Below are 18,699 nucleotides of genomic sequence, written 5' to 3' on the forward strand. Positions count from 1 at the left end.
CAAAAAAATGCACACATTATGAATCAGTTGGTTTTAATACACTGTTCACGTGCCGGTCTCTCTGGGGAAGAGGTATGTATCAGAATTTCCAGTTTCCTACTATAACAGGAGACAAACAGGTAGACTTAAAAATAGACACTTTAAGAGTAAAAGTGTTGCAAGGTTGGGGTCAAATTGAAATCAATATTTGAAAAAAGGTACTCTATTTTCAATTAATTTAATTACATCACTTCTAATTTAACCCAACCGCAGAGTATTGTTAAGGAATGTTGAGGGGAAAAAAACATGTTATGCACATTAAAATCTAAAATGACCAACTCAGCAAAGAAACAACTTGGGAGTACAGGCAAAAGCCACATTACAATGAAGCTGCAGAGAAAACAGAGTGCAAGAAAGCATGTTTGCATTCAATTAAGTACACTTCAAGACTTTATAATAGACCTGGTAAATAAAACTACATTTTCAGGATTTAATACTAAAACAAATTCTGATTAAAGAAAATGGCTGTAAAAGTGAAAATACAATAACCACAAAAATATTTACAGTAAATAATACATTTAAAAACATTACAAGTCCAACAGCTTTATCCCCCTCTGTACTCCTTCATACAACTCTGCTTCCCAGGCATATCAGAAACTTGATGAGGCCATTTACTAGGATTAGCAGCTTTATTGACTGTGTTCAGGTGTTCTGAGTGTAGTGGTCCCCAGCCCTGGTTCTGGAGAGCTGCAGAGTGTGTAAGCTTTTATTACGGCTTTGAATTGACACGTGTCCTGTTCAAATTAGCAGTAAATTAAATCAACCAAGGTTGTTATAGCTGGGCTGGAACAAAAGCATGCACCTCCTGTACATCCTCCAGACCAGGGTTGGTGACCGAGGGCCTTTCAGACCTTAATGTCAATCTCTGGTGAGGCTGCCCTTCTTGCCCGTCCACAGCTCTCGGAGCTCCACCTGGCAGCCAAGGTCTCTGAGGGCAGCTTTTGCCAGGTCGCCACAGTCCCGGTGGGCCGCCAGAGCCTGGGCGATGAGGGTCTCTGCTCCCATCTCCAGGATGGGCTGGTTGAAGTGAGTCATGCGCGCCACCAGGTTCCTCAGCAGCATACATCCCTGTTTCTGGGGAACACACACACAGAGAGACAAAGAGAGACAGACAAAGAAAGAGAGAGAAAGAGAGAGAAAAAGAGATGGTATTACATAAAGATGGCAGGCTAAAGAAGGTTTGATCACCAGTTATAGCCCTATGTAGTGCTGATTCCTTCTTGTGTCCTCGTATTACCTGCACATTGACCTCATCAGGATGGGTCTTCATAGCCAGCAGAGCCGCCAGCGCACCGCCTTCCTCCATAATGACTTGGCAGTTGTTGGGTTTGCGCAGAGCAACGACAGAGAGAGCAGCACAGCCCTGCTCACACACCTAGACAGGAGAGATGGGCACAACAAAAAGCCACAGAAATGTATAACATGTTTAAACAATAAAGACTTATGAAATAATTTGTCAAAAACAGTCAACTGCATGAAATGAAAGGCTCACCTGAGCATTGCCCATGTGTCTATTCATGGCAATGACGATGAGCTGTACTCCACCGGCATTTGTGACAGCATCCTTAACATCATCATTTCCTGCTATGGCCCTCAGAGCGCTGAGTACCTGCCTTGTGAGCTCCTGGAAGGGACGTGAACTAGTTAGTGAGCAATTCAGATAACCACAAGTCAAAACAATCTCATGTAAAAAAACAAAAAAAAACAGACGTTTACATATTTTGCATTAACCCTGAACTAGCACACCTGGGGTGTATTCATTAGGGGTCTCCCGAGTGGCGCAGTGGTCTAAGACAGAGGCGTCACTGCAGTACCTGGTTCGAATCCAGGCTGCATCACATCCGGCCGTGATTGTGCGCCGCCCTATGGGAGTCCCAATTGACCCAGCGTCGTCCGGGTTAGGCCGACATTGTAAATAAGTATTTGTTCTTAACTGCCTTGTCTAGTTAAATAAATATTCAATAACAACAAATAAAAAATTTGCACACCGTAGCAAAATATTCCACAAGGGAAAAGGTTTTGCCAGGAAAACGAGAGTTTCTAATTGACAAATTCAGACAGGTTCCTCCCCGTTTCGTTTGCTTGCTTCTATTTGGTTTCTAGTGAAGACTCATGAAATAATTTGTCAAAAACAGTCACTTGATGACAAGTTGAATCAGGTATGCTAGTTCTGGAATAGTTCAAATACATGGAATGGCTGGGGTCCACAAGGAGAGGTTTGAAAAAGGCTGGTCTGAGGCACTTTTGTCAGCATAACTCACCTGGGACTCATAACTGTCTGCCAGCAGGGTCATCATGAACTTTAACCCTCCCAGGTCACAGATGTCCTGACAGAACTCGTTCCTCACGGCCAGGCTGGACAGAGTAGCACACAGCATACTGAGGACAGGGGTATTCTCTGGGTGTGCTGAGAGGGAGAAAAGAAACACGGAAGAGGTGATTCTCCAAGAATAAAACATGTGAACCTACCATCCTAAATACTCAAAGATATCATTATCTTTCATAGTATCTTCCTTTGGACATTTCTATTACCTTTAGCAGCCTCCACAATAACTTTCAACCCACTGTGTTCCATAACAATCATCTTGGCGTGTTCATGAGCCTGTCCAAAAGGAACTCTTATGTCATCGTCAAAGGTCATGTACCGGAGGGCATTACAGGCCTCTTTGACCAGATCGGAGCGTCCAGTGTGTCGCTTGATGGTACCGGTCAGCAACGGCAGCACTCCAGCCTTCACCAAATCCTGCCTGTTCTGCTCGTGCTTCAAACAGCAATGGCGGACCGTACGGATGGCAACTAACATCAGTGCAGGGTCTGTCTGGTACATGCCAAGGATGCTCACAAGGAGATCCTTGCCCTCCAAGTCAAGGAGGTCTGGCTGGCCATCTGTCAGAGCGGCCAGGGCAGAGAGTGCGGCCAGCAGAGCCTCCTGTTCATCCAGAGTCTTTCTACAGCAGGAGATGATTGTAGGATAGGCATCTTTCTGGGCTGCCAGATGCCTCTGGGCAAAGCCGAGAGAACACTGCTCTGTGAAGCGTTTCAGATCTGCAGCCATACTACTGTCAGATGCTATTTGAAGGGATTCCAGGGCCTGTAAATAGAAACGGTACAGAGCTGTGGCATGATGGGTGGCATCCTGTACTTTTCTGTACTGTGAAATGTGATGCAGGTGGTGATGACTTGTGTTGTGTTGTCATCAGCTCAGAACATACTCCATACCAACCTGAAGGACCTCATGCTCCTCTGTTTGGTGATCACCTGCTGTCGGCAGTGTTTTCACTATACAGCTGAGGTCCACCCCTGGGGAATATGGAGGAAAAACAGAGAAGGAAGATTCATCCAGGATCAGGGGGTTTATCTTATACATTGCCTATCATACGGTTGAGTTACAGTAGGCGTGCATGTTGCTCCTACAATGTCAGATTCAGATCAAATCATGTAACGTTAGTATACCTTGAGACTCAAACTGTTCTACCGCTTCTCTCAAGGCCTCCGCAGTGTCCATGTCGAACTCATCGATGTTTTCCTTGACCACCGAATCGAAGGTCTCCTGTGTGATCCTGCGACAGGCCATGTCTGCAACGTTCAGCTTAACTTGAATAGATGACGACCAAGACTGAAATGCAATAAAACGATTGCAAAATCAGAAAGGACCCAACATAGTCAGTCTTCTCCAACATGATTATTGTTGTGGGCTGTGTGTTGCTGGTGACACAAACGTCAGATAACAACCGCCTGCTTAAAGATAGCACGCTTACTAGCTAGCTACACCCCTAGCTAGCTAGCTCAACTTAGCCATCAGCACACAAAGATAGATACCGGTATCTAGCGAACAATTTTTCAAATAGCCGAGATGCTTTAAGAAGAAGTTTAGACATACGTTTCTACTGTGTTAACTTAGAACAGAATTACCGGGAACTTCACAAAATAACAGATAATTTATCACTTACCACCGCCCAGTGGCTGTGCTGCTGATAATGGGCACGTTTGAGTGGTAAGGTAACCGACTAAATAAATGGCGCGTGGGGGGGGAACAGACATAGTCTGTCCAGAACAGACTATAGGAGGCACACAGTACTACATAGATAGTCATGGCTACAAGGAACTCTATTCCACAAAAGGTAACTGATGCAAGCAGGAAAATCAGATAAAAATACACCTTATGGAACAGCATGGACTGTGAAGAGAAACCCGTACACAGTAATGTTGTAGAGTGGTATCATACATTTTGTGTTGTGGATATCTGGTGGTGTGACAGTGTTATATGACGTACTGTTTTGTTTTATGTGTAATATAAATGTCAATGTGTTTGGACCTCAGGAAGAGTATCTGCTGCCTTGAACGGAGTCAAAAATGTGGTTTCTATATGTTTGAAACCATGCCACCTACTCTGCTCTAGCCATTACCACGAGCCCATCCTCCCCGATTAAGGTGCCACCAACCTCTTGTGATTCCTTCGTTTGACATGGTGGGATCTTTTTGTGTCAGTAAAATGAATGGTGGCAGAAGCACCTTTATGAGCAAGTATTGATATAATAACCATTATATTTAAGTAAACTTGGATTTATTTATTTATTTTACCTTTATTTAACTAGGCAAGTCAGTTAAGAACAAATTCTTATTTACAATGATGGCCTAGGAACAGTGCCTTGTTCAGTGAACTGCCTTGTTCAGGAGCAGAATAACAGATTTTTTACACCATATGTTGTGTGATCATCCCACCACGACTAGGGAAATCATGCTGTTTATTAGGCTACAGATTCAATAATTAATGAAGATTTTAACAGGGTGGTGAAAGTGCAAGGTGAGCTTGTTGGCTACCGCTGTTGGCTAGCGCGCACTTGCCAATACCAGAGTGGGCACACTCGCTATATAACACAATTTTTTTTGTGAGAAAACCATCAGTAGAGTTGAAAATGCGATGGAAACCCATTTAACTTGTATGTTTTTTTGGGGGTACATGAGAATTTAACAGCAAAATGTATTTTTGTGTGTACTATGTCATCACGCACAGCATTTGATCTGCAACAGGTCAATATGATGGAAACATCTCTGGTGAGAAAATGTGCACATTGTTTTTATGCAGATTTTTGAATAATCTGTCACCAATTGAATGGAAACCTAGATACTAACCACGAAACAGAAAGTTTTGGTACAATTGTATTATTAGGCAACAGATTAAATAATTTATGATGAACTTTACAGGGTGGTGAAAGTGCAAGGGGTGAGTTTGATGCTGCTTTCCAATAAATATTGAGGGTCTTATTCTGGTGACATGATGATCAATGCTTGACAAATAAAAACATGATCACTTTTATCCATAATAATCTCATCATGTAGACTAGCCTATCCGCACAGCCTACACACACTGTATCTGTTGTTGGTTAGAGCACACGTGGCAAGCCCAGAGTAGGCACATTTGCTATTTAACACAACCGTTTTTGTGACAAAACCATCAGTAAACCATCAGAGTTGAAAATGTGATGGAAACCCATTTAACCCAAATATCACATTTATTTGTATATATTTACTGTACACATGAACTGGCCCCTGTTTCAGTCATGTATTTGGTGACATTCTTGTGGGTAAAAAAAAATACAAATAATGATTGGTTGACAATAGAGCCTCCCACAACACAGGTGATGGCTGCAGGATGAAGTTGGTGAAGAGCAACTGCAGAAACATGCAGTCAAAATGTCATGACCTTTGATCACATTATTTTAGTAAAGTTCATGCAGTCGACAAGTTAGCCAGCAGCATACCACCCTGCATACCACTGTTGGCTTGCTTCTGAAGCTAAGCAGGGTCGGTCCTGGTCAGTCCCTGGATGGGAGACCAGATGCTGCTGGAAGTGGTGTTGGAGGGCCAGTAGGAGGCACTCTTTCCTCTGGTCTGAAAAATATCCCAATGCCCCAGGGCAGTGATTGGGGACACTGCCCTGTGTAGGGTGCCGTCTTTCGGATGGGACGTTAAACGGGTGTCCTGACTCTCTGAGGTCATTAAAGATCCCATGGCACTTATCGTAAGAGTAGGGGTGTTAACCCCGGTGTCCTGGCTAAATTCCCAATCTGGCCCTCAAACCATCATGGTCACCTAATAATCCCCAGTTTATAATTGGCTCATTCATCCCCCTCCTCTCCCCTGTAACTATTCCCCAGGTCGTTGCTGCAAATGAGAACGTGTTCTCAGTCAACTTACCTGGTAAAATAACGGTTAAATAAAAGTAGGTGCAAGTGTCATGGGTAAGGGATCCATCTTTTGTCAAAAGTAGATTTATTTTGCATTTGAGCTATTCCTAACCCTTTTCCTAACCTTAACATGATGCGTAAATTCTCCTTACCTGCTATGAAAAGTCAAATCTGATGTTAATTTGACAAAAACTGGATCCCTCTGTAACGATGGTCAAAGACTTGACAAAAGTGATCCGCTCGAACGCGCCCAATGACTCAAACCCAACTGGGGAGATTACGCAAATAACGTCACAGCGTGGAAGCCGATATTGCTGGAATTGATTGCTACGTTATTATACTGACGTTTGTAAATAGTTAAACATGTACGCAAGTCCTTCAAATAAATCGTCTCGGATAGGTTGAGCTGTCATTAAAAAAAAAGTTCCGCATACTTTTTTTCTAGTTCTGTTAAAATACTATTCACTACTGGAAGTCAAAGATAATCCATACAATATACAAATATTGGACTCAGGTCAACATATTTTGGCAAGCTATATCACTTTTACAAATGATAAATAAATGCATGTATTACGTTTATGCAAACGTAAATCAACTGCATGTCCCAAGATGCATCGCTGCCATTGAAATCGCGTGGGGTCGCTTGCTCCTACGCACAGATCCAGGATCATCTTACCATTTCCCAACCTAACCATAGAAATCAGAAGTCAGAGAGCATAACCGATCCTAGATCAGTGCTCTGGAGCATACTCGCTGAACAACGGCAGTGGTGCGATAGCGACTGTTGATGTTTTTGTTGTCAGTAAAATGGCGACAAGCGGAGAGGCCCCGGAATCTTGGTACCTAGCTCTGCTCGGCTTTGCGGAACATTTTCGCACCTCAAGTCCTCCGAAGATCCGTCTCTGCGTCCACTGTCTGCAGGCGGTGTTTCAGTTCAAGCCGCCGCAGAGGGTCGAGGCCCGAACTCATCTCCAGCTGGGCTCGGTACTCTACCACCACACCAAGAACACCGAACTCGCCCGAAGCCACTTGGAGAAAGCGGTAAGCATTCCCCAGAAACTCCGTGGATGTGTTTTATAGGGGAGGGAAAAGGAAGGCCGCAGCTTTGGCAAAGCTATCGGTGTGTTGCTGATCAGGAAAGTGGACGAGAGTGGTTGATTATCAGTGAGGATATTTCATTATCGCGCGTCAGGTTACAATAATTGTTGGGACATCAATCAAACAATGCAACATTGCATGTACTAAACAAATATTGAAACTAACTTTCGCATTCTGTTTCCCCCCCCCCCCCCCCATAGTGGTTCATATCACAACAAGTATCCTTTTATATATGTGTGTGTGTGTGTGTGTGTGTGAGAGGGAGCGAGAGAGAGCATGCATCTATCTACCTGAACAAATGTTTACCATGTCTCCATGCTCCGTACGTTTTTTTTTCTTCATTGATGCTAGTGTTATCATGCAGAAAAATACATTTCCTTTACAAGTAATACCAGATCCCTCAGTTTGAAGATGTCAAATTCGAGGCAGCAAGTCTTCTGTCAGAACTGTATTGCCAACAGGTAAGTGTAGTATTGTTCTCCTTTTCCGACCTGTGGCCCACCTCCAACTTGCACTATTACCTGAATTCAATCAAATGTCAGTGTTAAACATGCCTCGCTTATCTGTTCACATGTTTATCTCAGCATTTTTGTTTATCAACATTTGTAGCTCAACCTTTTGTAAAACAAAATGTCATACTCCATTATTTTGGCTTTGGCTGTTATGTCATCATAAAATAGGCCTAATCAGTAATCCTTGCGTTGTCTTTTCCCTCATTAAGCTGCTTTTGCATGTAAGTGAACTCTGAAATAGTAAGATTAACTAGGATATGTTAGTTGGTTTAGCAAACACTTCTGATTTGTAGTGTCCTTTACAGTATTGTTGTAAAAGTTATTTAAGTTAATGAACTGATGATTATCTCTGATCTGGTCTTTCTTTGAAGAATCTGGTTGATTCGGCAAAGCCCTTGCTGCGGAAGGCCATCCAGATCTCCCAGCAAACTCCCTATTGGCACTGCAGATTGCTCTTCCAACTGGCGGTAAGTCAACCTAACAACCGGACCTGATAACCCAATCTGTAAAATGACTGAAATTTAAGAATTCAAATCAGTTCTGAAGTCAAGGTTCTCAGAAATGTATTTAGCTGTTATTCACCCCAATGTACATCTATATGGGTCATTATTTACTTGTCTTCAATAGTGGATAAAAGTTTTCTTGTCCTTTTTTATTTATTTTTCTTCAGCAACTGCACACACTGGAGAAGGATCTGGTGTCAGCTTGTGACCTCCTGGGGGTCGGGGCAGAGTATACCAGGGTAGTGGGCTCTGAATACACCAGGTAGTGTATCATGGTAGAACACAACACAAGTAAAACAGTTTAACAGTTCTAGTAATGTCTGTACTTTATCAAGGTGTTGTTTTACTGCCCTGAGGACTAGTGTTGTGGTCTGGTCAGGTGATGTTACTGATATCCTTGTTTTCTTTCCTCCTGCACAGAGCTCTCTTTCTGTTGAGTAAAGGAATGGTAAGTTGAGAAATATACTAGTCATGTCAAGACATTCTCTCATGACGATGAATTAAAATCGAATAATGATAAAATTAAGTAAATTCAATATTAAATTCTGCTGAAACCACTTAGACCATTGCTTCCTAAACTTTTTTAAAATTAATGTCTTGATGGCCACCTAAAAAACGAAACATATGCTTATTTTTGCAATGTTTACTTACTTACCTGCATTAATAGTCACTAGTGGATAGACATTGTTGTAATGGAAGTTTTGAGGCATCCTACTTGATGATTTGTAAGGAAAACATATTTTTAGGGACAAAATTGCGCCTGTTTTAAGAAGAGTGAAATGTCACCCTGTGTGTTTGTCTAAAGCTGCTGCTGATGGAGAGGAAGCTGGGGGAAGTACATCCTCTGTTGACTCTGTGTGGGACCATCGTGGAGAACTGGCAGGGAAACCCCATCCAGAAGGAGTCTCTCAGGGTGTTCTTCCTGGTGCTGCAGGTCACACACTACCTGGACGCTGGACAGGTACAGAATCAGAATCACCTTTATACGTCAAGTACATTTACACATACCCGGAATTTGACTTGATGAAGTAGACAGAATATAGACAGGAATTTACACAATCTACATACAGTATTTACAGTGCCTTGCAAAAGTATTCATCCCCTTGGCTTTTTTCCTATTTTGTTGCATTACAACCTGTAATTTAATTAGATTTTTTTATTTGGGTTTCATGTGATGGACATACACAAAGCAGTCCAAATTGGTCAAGTGAAATAAATAAAAAATATATTGTTTCACAAAATTCAACAACAAAAAATACGGAAAAGTGGTGCGTGCATATGTATTCACCCCCCCTTTGCTATGAAGCCCCTAAATAAGATCTGATGCAACCAATTACCTTCAGAAGTCATATAATTAGTTAGATTGCACACAGGTGGACTTTATTTAAGTGTCACATGATCTGTCACATCTCAGTATATATACACCTGTTCTGAAAGGCCCCAGAGTCTGCAACACCACTAAGCAAAGGGCACCATGAAGACCATGGAGCTCTCCAAACAGGTCAGGGACAAAGTTGTGGAGAAGTACAGATCAGGGTTGGGTTATAATTTTTTTTATCTGAAACTTTGAACATCCCACGGAGCACCATTAAATCTATTATTAACAAATGTAAAGAACATGGCACCACAACAAACCTGCCAAGAGAGGGGTGCCCACCAAAACTCACAGACCAGGCAAGGAGGGCATTAATTAGAGAGGCAAAAAAGAGCCCAAAGATAACCCTGAAGGAGCTTCAAAGCTCCACAGCGGAGATTGGAGTATCTGTCCATAGGACCACTTTAAGCCGTATACTCCACAGAGCTGGGCTTTACGGAAGAGTGGCCAGAAAAAAGCCACTACTTAAAGAAAAAAATAAGCAAACACGTTTGGTGTTTGCCAAAAGGCATGTGGGAGACTCCCCAAACATATAGAAGAAGGTACTCTGGTCAGATGAGACTAAAATTGAGCTTTTCCATCAAGGAAAACACTACGTCTGGCGCAAACCCAACACCTCTCATCACCATCTCCACAGTGAAGCGTGGTGAGAGCATCATGCTGTGGGGATGTTTTTGATCGGCAGGGACTGGGAAACTGGTCAGAATTTAAGGAATGATGGATGGCGCTAAATACAGGGAAGGTCTTGAGGGAAACCTGTTTGTCTTCCAGAGATTTGAGACTGGGACGGAGGTTCACCTTCCAGCAGGACAATGACCCTAAGCATACTGCTAAAGCAACACTCGAGTGGTTTAAGGGGAAACATTTAAATGTCTTGGAATGGCCTAGTCAAAGCCCAGACCTCAATCCAATTGAGAATCTGTGGTATGACTTAAAGATTGCTGTACACCAACGGAACCCATCAAATTTGAAGGAGCTGTAGCAGTTTTGCCTTGAAGTATGGGGAAAAATCACAGTGGCTAGATGTGCCAATCTTTTAGAGACATACCCCGAGAGACTTGCAGCTGTAATTGCTGCGAAAGTTGGCTCTACAAAATATTGTCTTTGGGGGGATGAATAGTTATGCACGCTCAAGTTTTCAGTTTTTTTGGTTTTATTTCTTGTTTGTTTCACACAAAAAAAATATTTTGCATCTTCAAAGTGGTAGGCATGTTGTGTAAATCAAATGATACAAACCCCCCAAAAAATCTATTTTAATTCCAGGTTGTAAGGCAACAAAATAGGAAAAAGTGCCGAGGGGTGTGAATACTTTCGTAAGCCACTGTACAATATAGATACAGTAGACCTCACTCACTTAGCAGATGTGGGATAATGCCTGAGTTTTTAAAAAGTCCTGATTATGTGGTCCATGGTCATAAAATAAAAAGATACGGGGCCTGTTGTCAAAAATGTACAGTTGAAGTCGGAACTTTATATACACCTTAGCCAAATACATTTAAGCTCCGTTTTTCACCATTCCTGACATTTAATCAGAGAAAAAATTCACTGTCTTAGGTCAGTTAGGATTTATTTTAAGAATGTGAAATTATTTATTTCAGATTTTATTTGTTTCATCACATTCCCAGTGGGTCAGATGTTTGCATACACTCAATTAGTATTTGGTAGCTTTGCCTTTAAATTGTTTAACTTGTGTCAAACATTTCGGGTAGCCTTCCACAAGCTTCCCACTTTAAGTTCGGTGAATTTTGGCCCATTTCCTCCTGACAGAGCTGGTGTAACTGAGTCAGGTTTGTAGGCCTCCTTGCTCGCACACGCTTTTTCAGTTCTTCCCACACATTTTCTATCGGATTGAGGTCAGGACTTTGTGATGGCCACTCCAATACCTTGACTTTGTTGTCCTTAAGCCATTTTGCCACAACTTTGGAAGTATGCTTGGGGTCATTGTCCATTTGGTAGACCCATTTGCGACCAAGCTTTAACTTCCTGACTGATGTCTTGAGATGTTGCTTCAATATATCCACATAATTTTCCTCCCTCATGATGCCATCTATTTTGGGAAGTGCACCAGTCCCTCCCGCAGCAAAGCACCACCACAACATGATGCTGCCACCCCCGTGCTTCATGGTTGGAATGGTGTTCTTCGACTTGCAAGCCTCCTCCTTTTTCCTCCAAACATAACGATGGTCATTATGGCCAAACAGTTCTATTTTTGTTTCATCAGACCAGAGGACATTTCTCCAAAAAGTATGAGCTTTGTCCCCATGAGCAGTTGCAAACCATAGTCTGGCTTTTTTGTGGCGGTTATGGAGCAGTGGCTTCTTCCTTGCTGAGCGGCCTTTCAGGTTATGTCGATATTAGACTGGTTTTACTGTGGATATAGATACTTTTGTACCTGTTTCCTCCAGCATCTTCACAAGGTCCTTTGCTGTTATTCTGGGATTGATTAGCACTTTTCGCACCAAAGTACATTAATCTCTAGGAGACAGAACGCGTCTCCTTCCTGAGCGGTATGACGGCTGCGTGGTCCCATGGTGTTTATACTTGCAAACTACTATTTGTACAGATGAACATGGTACCTTCATGCGTTTGGAAATTGCTCCCAAGGATGAACCAGACTTGTGGAGTTCTCCAATTTTTTCTTCTGAGGTTTTGGCTGATTTCTTTTCTTTTGATTTTCCCATGATGTCAAGCAAAGAGGCACTGAGTTTGAAGGTAGGCCTTGAAATACAGGTACACCTCCAACTGACTCAAATGATGTCAATTAGCCTATCAGAAGCTTCTAAAGCCGTGACATTTTCTGGAATTTTCCAAGCTGTTTAAAGGCACAGTCAACTTAGTGTATGTAAACTTCTGACCCACTGGAATTGTGATACAGTGAATTATAAGTGAAATAATCTGTCTGTAAACAATTGTTGGAAAAATGACTTGTGTCATGCACAAAGTAGATGTCCTCACCGACTTGCCAAAACTATAGTTTGTTAATAAGAAATTTGTGGAATGGTTGAAAAACAAGTTGTATTGACTCAAACCTAAGTGTATGTAAACTTCTGACCTCAACTGTATAAAATAGGACTTAATTAACACGGCAAGATTTAGGAACAATATGCACGCGGAGATGAAGTCATCATACAATTCCAGATGTAATCCCACTTGAAAAGGCACATAACCGATGTAATAAATATCTTTGGGCTGATAGGTGAAGAGTGTGAAGCCGTGTCTGAAGCAGCTGCAGCAGTGCATCCAGACCATCTCTACACTCCACGACGATGAGATCCTACCCAGTAACCCTGCCGACCTGTTCCACTGGCTGCCCAAGGAGCACATGTGTGTCCTTGTCTACCTGGTGGGATACAGCTACTGCAAGTGACTTTTGACCTCTATTGGTCATATTGTTCTTGTCACGACAGACTTTACTTACTTATTTTTCTCCCACAGGTGACAGTCATGCACTCCATGCAAGCAGGCTACCTGGAGAAGGCCCAGAAATACACAGACAAAGCTCTCATGCAGCTGGAAAAGCTCAAAAGTAAGTCATGGGAATCCTGACCATAGAATTACATATAGAGGTCATTTAAAAGGATCTCTGTGATCCTCACCCTCTCTCAATCTCCCAGTGATTTTTCAGCTGAAGAAGTATTGTGGTTGTCAGTGACTTTGTTACTGTTGATGCTGCTGATATTGATGTGTTTTCCAGTGCTGGACTCCAGCCCCATCCTCTCCACATTCCAGGTCATTCTGCTGGAGCACATTATCATGTGCCGACTCGTCACTGGTCACAAGGCCACGGCATTGCAAGAGGTATGGAACATGCTTAGAATACACATGAATTCATGTAAACGGATAGATTTTCGTGATGCTGATGGTTTCCCTGTTCTCAGATCTCTCAGGTGTGTCAGCTGTGTGCGCAGTCTCCCAGGTTATTCACCAACCATGCATCCCAGCTACACACCCTGCTAGTGAGTAGCTTTCTAGCCTTGGAATTCTATTTCTTATATCTGTACTTTGTGCAGTGGACAGGTAGTTGTTCTGTTATGATTTTCTATGTTGTGCCGATCACCTCCCTCGTCACTGTTGTGGTCTGTTCCAGGGTCTGTACTGTCTCTCAGTGAACTGCATGGATAACGCTGAGGCACAGTTCACTGCTGCCCTGCGGGTGAGTGACGTGAGTGTGTCTACTAGGATATCTATTGGCAAAATTAGTAACCTCCTTAGTTTGATATTTCTGGGTGTGTTAATTGAAATACATCTGTTTTTCACTCTTCCAGCTGACGACGCACCAGGAACTGTGGGCGTTCATTGTAACCAACCTGGCCAGCGTCTATATCAGGGAGGGCAACAGGGACCAGGAGGTCAGAGGGCATCTGGGGTGCATTCAGGATAGCAGGGTTGTTGTATGTGATGAATGGGAGTTCTTCACCTGACGTATTATGTCCCTGTTTCTGTTATAACAGCTTTATAACCTGTTGGAGAGGATAAATCCAGATCACAACTTCCCTGTCAGGTAAGAAAAAGTGTTTGTATGTTTATGTATTTTTGCACCTCCGAGTGCAATCTTGCGATTGATGTTTGATTCTACATGGACTCCTCTACTCCTCCCGTTCCAGCTCTCATTGTCTGCGAGCAGCAGCCTTCTACATCCGTGGACTGCTCTCTTTCTTCCAGGGACGCTATAATGAGGCCAAGTAAGTTCAACCATGGCTCACCAGAAACAATTTCTTGATGTACATCACATACAAATAATATCTTCACACATTTAGAATACCTGCTCAGTTGGAAAGAAAGCCGAAGAGCACGACTGTGAAACCTTAACAAAAACGTGTTAGTAACTGTGTGTCGCGTTAGGCGGTTCCTGAGGGAGACTCTGAAGATGTCCAATGCTGAAGACCTGAATCGTCTGACTGCATGCTCTCTGGTCCTACTGGGCCATATCTTCTACGTGCTGGGGAACCACCGGGTGAGATCACATCACAGGGTTCTCCAGGATCATATTGCAGGGTTTCCAAAAGCACATAATGTCTCGGAGCAATGCTAGGAGGTGTGATTGAATCTGAACCATGCATTTGGTGCTGTCTGTGTTTCCGCCAGGAGAGCAACAACATGGTGGTCCCAGCCATGCAGCTGGCCAGCAAGATCCCCGACATGTCAGTCCAGCTCTGGTCCTCGGCTCTGCTCAAGGGTAAGGCAACAGCTGTCTGTCTGTGTCTGTTTTTGAGACGTACTGACTGAAATGACTGTTCTCCCTGTAGATCTGAACAAGGCATGTGGGAACACGATAGACGCCCATGAAGCGGCTCAGATGCACCAGAACTTCTCCCAGCAGCTCCTGCAGGACCACATCGCTGCCTGCAGCCTCCCTGAGCACAACCTCATCAGTGTATGATTCATCAATCACTCAATCTTTATAATCCATGCACTGCCTTCCAAAGCATAACTTCATTAGGATAAGAACTGATCTATCAGTTAGTCATCCATCAATATATTTGTACTGCACCATGGTAAATATTTATCTACAGAAAATACACAACAAGTACATGCACAGTTAGAGGAATGATTAGATTTTATTAGGATCCCCATTAGCTGACACCATGACGATAGCTTGTCTTCCTGGGGTCCGACACATAACGAAAAGTACTTTACAGACAAATGACTTTAAAATTTACATTTAAAAACATTTAACAAGTAGACATTCCAGCTAGAGGAATGAGTGTGAGACAGTGAGCTGACAGACTGTGTGTTGTTGCAGTGGACGGATGGACCTCCTCCAGTGGGCCAGTTCCAGGCCCAGAATGGACCCTCTACCAGCCTGGCCAGCCTGCTCTAAGCACCACCACACCATGAGAGAGAGTGAGCTGGAGCGAGAAAGGAAGGGAAAGGTAGAGGGGGTAGAAGAGGGATAGAGATGTGAATGGGCAGACTTGTATGCCGCTGATCTGCATACAGCCTGGATGCTGGTTTGTTTCAGCATTGACCAGTTTCATTGTAGTTACTATGCCAACGAGCATAGCTAACCAATGCTGAAACAATACTACCTACGCTACATATTTTATCTAGAATTCTAAAGATCTTAACTTGTTCTTTCAACGGTAGGACTTTTTTAGTGGGAGGGTGGTGGGACACGCAAAAGGTGTTTATATCTTTAGGTGGTGAGATGAGAGAGAACTGAGCTTACACCTACCTCAGAGAGACTGCCACTGGGCACTGCATTAGCAGGGTGTACATATAATGAAACTATGCACCTTATAGAGTTGAAATGTCATGTGATGAGTAGCCTGGAGTAGAAGCTAGCTTTTTGGTCTAGCTGGCGGTATGAATGGTTGACATTGAATTGCTGACAACTAAGGTACCATAGAAGGTTTTCACACACAGAGTTGTGCCCCGAACTCAAGGCAGGACAATAATCCAGTGAAGAGAGAAGACCATCTCTGTGACACTGCAGCGACATGAGAGAGAACTTTAAATGATGGTTAGGTTCTACACAAGTTTCATTGTTGTCAAGCTCCTAAAAATGGTCCTGCAGTGGGAAGTTAAGACATTGGATTGGGTGAATATATTAATATAATTTTATTTTTTAAGTCAATAATCATTTTTAATGGCAAATTGAATTTTGGGAGGCAATGTTTGCACCCATTCTTTTTGCAGTAGGCGGTAACAAAACTAAAACTACATTTTATCTAGATACAGTGCCTTTGGAAAGTATTCAGACCCTTGATTTTTTCCCACATTTTGTTACGTTCCAGTCTTATCTAAAATGGATTAAATTCATTTTTTCCTCAGCAATCTACACATAATGACAAAGTGAAAACAGGTTTTCAGATTCTTTAGCAAATTTATAAAAAATAAAAAAAACAGCAAACCTTTTGCTTTGAGACTTGAAATTGAGTTCGGGTGAATCCTGTTTCCATTGATTGTCCTTGAGATGTTTCATCAACTTGATTGGAGTCCACCTGTGGTAAATTCAATTGATTGGACATGATTTGGAAAGGGACACCTGTCTATATAAGGTCCCGCAGTTGACAGTGCATGTCAGAGCAAAAACCAAGCCATGAGATCGACGGAATTGTCTGTAGAGCTCCGAGACAGGATTGTGTCGAGGCACAGATATGGGGAAGGGTACCAAAAAATGTATTCAGCATTGAAGATCCCCAAGAACACAGTGGCCTCCTCCATTCTTAGATGGAAGAAGTTTGGAACCACCAAGACTCTTCCTAGAGCTGGCCGCCTGACCAAACTGAGCAATCGGGGGAGAAGGGCTTTGGTCAGGGAGGTGACCAAGAACCCAGAGTTCCCACAAGATTCTCTGGTCTTATGAAACCAAGATTGACCTCTTTGGCCTGAATGCCAAGCGTCACGTCTGGATGAAACCTGGCACCATCCCTACGGTGAAGCGTGGTGGCATCATCGTGCTGTGGGGATGTTTTTCAGCGGCAGGGACTGGGAGACTAGTCAGGATCAAGGCAAAGATGAACGGAGCAAAATACAGAGAGACGCTTGATGAAAACCTGCTTCAGAGCGCGCAGCACCTCAGAATGGAGTGAAGGTTCACCTTCCATCAGGACAACGACCCTAAGCACACAGCCAAGACCACGCAGGAGTGGCTTCGGGACAAGTCTGAATGTCCTTGAGTGGCCCAGCCAGAGCCCGGACTTGAACTCGATCTAATATCTCTGTAGAGACCTGAAAATAGCTGTGCAGCAATGCTTCCCATCCAACCTGACAGAGCTTGAGAGGATCTGCAGATAATAATGGGAGAAACTCCCCAAATACAGGTGTGCCAAGCTTGTAGCTTCATATCCAAGAAGACTCGAGGCTGTAATCGCTGCCATAGGTTCTTCAACAAAAATATTTAAAAAAAAATGTTTTGGCTTTGTCATTATGGGATATTGTGATGCGGGGGGGAAAAATTAGATCTCAGCGATTTTAGAGTAAGGCTGTAACGTAATAAAATGTGGAAAAAGTCAAGGGGTCTGAATACTTTCCGAATGCACTGTATGTTATTCCTACTCATATTTTCCCTTTTGTTCTACTGTTTGTTTGTTATTTACCTTGTAAATCTCCCTGTATTTTAGACATCTAAAAAGTGTTGTCCCCCTGAAAACTACCTTACAGTCCCAAGTGCAACCAGAGGGAGGCACTGCAGAGTCATTTTTGAGCAACCTGTTGGTGACATGGCAGAACACTTGTATTATTTTACAGTACTTGTATTATTTTACAGTACTTGTATTATTTTACAGAACTGTTTAACAAGTAAGGTTTTGTCAACTATCAGATCTATCACCAACTTTTTCAAGAATAACACACTTCTTAATTACTCTGTAATTATATTTGATTGTCATTGTATTGTATCACAATGCAGACTTAGTTTAGCAGCCTTATAAACAATAATGTGTTGCAAATATTTCCCTCTTTATTTTTAACAAATGAATCCATTTATTCGATTTTGTAAAGTTTGACTATTTATATACCACGTTTGACCATATATCGGTTTCACTATTTATTTTTGCAGGTACGTTTTTGTATAGATATGACAGAAAATATAAATGTTTTGTGACTTTTTTCCCCCAATGTGTATTTTTATGTTTCTTATGAATGATTTAAAAATGTAAATGCTAGGTTTGGTCAGTTGTGAAACAAAATGCTAGAGCTACGACGACTGCCTTGCGTTTTTATTTTCAAGTCTACGTTATACTACAAGGATATAATAGGTTGGTTACCCTGCTCATTACAGTATTTTAGAATTCTGGTTTTGTGTTTTTAAATAAAAAAAATATTTTAACACATCAAGACTTAAAAATGTTTTGTAATAATTGTAAAACAAAATAGACAGTTATCTTTTGCATCAACTGTATTTTATGCTGATCTGAACATTCCAACTCAACATACAAACGTTATCATCTTCAACTTTGATTTGAGACCAGAGAAATAGGCCATAATTACATGTCCAGGGCATTGGTCCTGACTGATGCATAACATCTAACTGCTCTGTT

The 18,699-nt window shown here is 42.4% G+C and overlaps 2 protein-coding genes across 4 annotated transcripts; one reads left to right on the forward strand and one right to left on the reverse strand.

The window, feature by feature from the left end:
- Positions 1 to 16: 16 nt before the first annotated feature.
- armc6 (armadillo repeat containing 6) lies at positions 17 to 4,080 on the reverse strand. Of its 2 annotated transcripts, none has more exons than XM_071361083.1 (8): positions 3,990 to 4,080; positions 3,493 to 3,655; positions 3,263 to 3,339; positions 2,572 to 3,130; positions 2,301 to 2,446; positions 1,532 to 1,663; positions 1,277 to 1,414; positions 17 to 1,113 (listed from the first exon to the last, which is right to left on the reverse strand). In XM_071361083.1, exons 2-8 carry the CDS (start codon positions 3,611 to 3,613, stop codon positions 898 to 900), a joined length of 1,389 nt encoding a protein of 462 aa, XP_071217184.1. In that variant the 5' UTR covers positions 3,614 to 3,655; positions 3,990 to 4,080; the 3' UTR covers positions 17 to 897. The 2 variants fall into 2 exon arrangements, with proteins under 2 accessions (XP_071217184.1, XP_071217185.1); XM_071361084.1 differs by lacking the exon at positions 3,990 to 4,080 and adding an exon at positions 3,920 to 3,939.
- A 2,830-nt stretch (positions 4,081 to 6,910) lies between these two features.
- On the forward strand, positions 6,911 to 18,492 carry LOC139550288 (MAU2 chromatid cohesion factor homolog). Of its 2 annotated transcripts, none has more exons than XM_071361086.1 (19): positions 6,911 to 7,268; positions 7,526 to 7,543; positions 7,721 to 7,786; positions 8,209 to 8,304; positions 8,508 to 8,602; positions 8,761 to 8,788; positions 9,146 to 9,301; positions 12,912 to 13,058; positions 13,151 to 13,241; positions 13,410 to 13,513; positions 13,594 to 13,671; positions 13,803 to 13,877; positions 13,981 to 14,064; positions 14,167 to 14,216; positions 14,320 to 14,397; positions 14,558 to 14,669; positions 14,801 to 14,891; positions 14,962 to 15,089; positions 15,459 to 18,492. In XM_071361086.1, the coding sequence occupies exons 1-19, from the start codon at positions 7,035 to 7,037 to the stop codon at positions 15,534 to 15,536; spliced, it is 1,809 nt and encodes a 602-aa protein (XP_071217187.1). In that variant the 5' UTR covers positions 6,911 to 7,034; the 3' UTR covers positions 15,537 to 18,492. The 2 variants fall into 2 exon arrangements, with proteins under 2 accessions (XP_071217187.1, XP_071217188.1); XM_071361087.1 differs by having other exon boundaries at positions 13,803 to 13,868.
- The last annotated feature ends 207 nt before the right edge of the window (positions 18,493 to 18,699 follow it).

The sequence above is a fragment of the Salvelinus alpinus genome, chromosome 23 (assembly GCF_045679555.1).
Source record: "Salvelinus alpinus chromosome 23, SLU_Salpinus.1, whole genome shotgun sequence".
Classification (NCBI taxonomy): domain Eukaryota; kingdom Metazoa; phylum Chordata; class Actinopteri; order Salmoniformes; family Salmonidae; genus Salvelinus; species Salvelinus alpinus.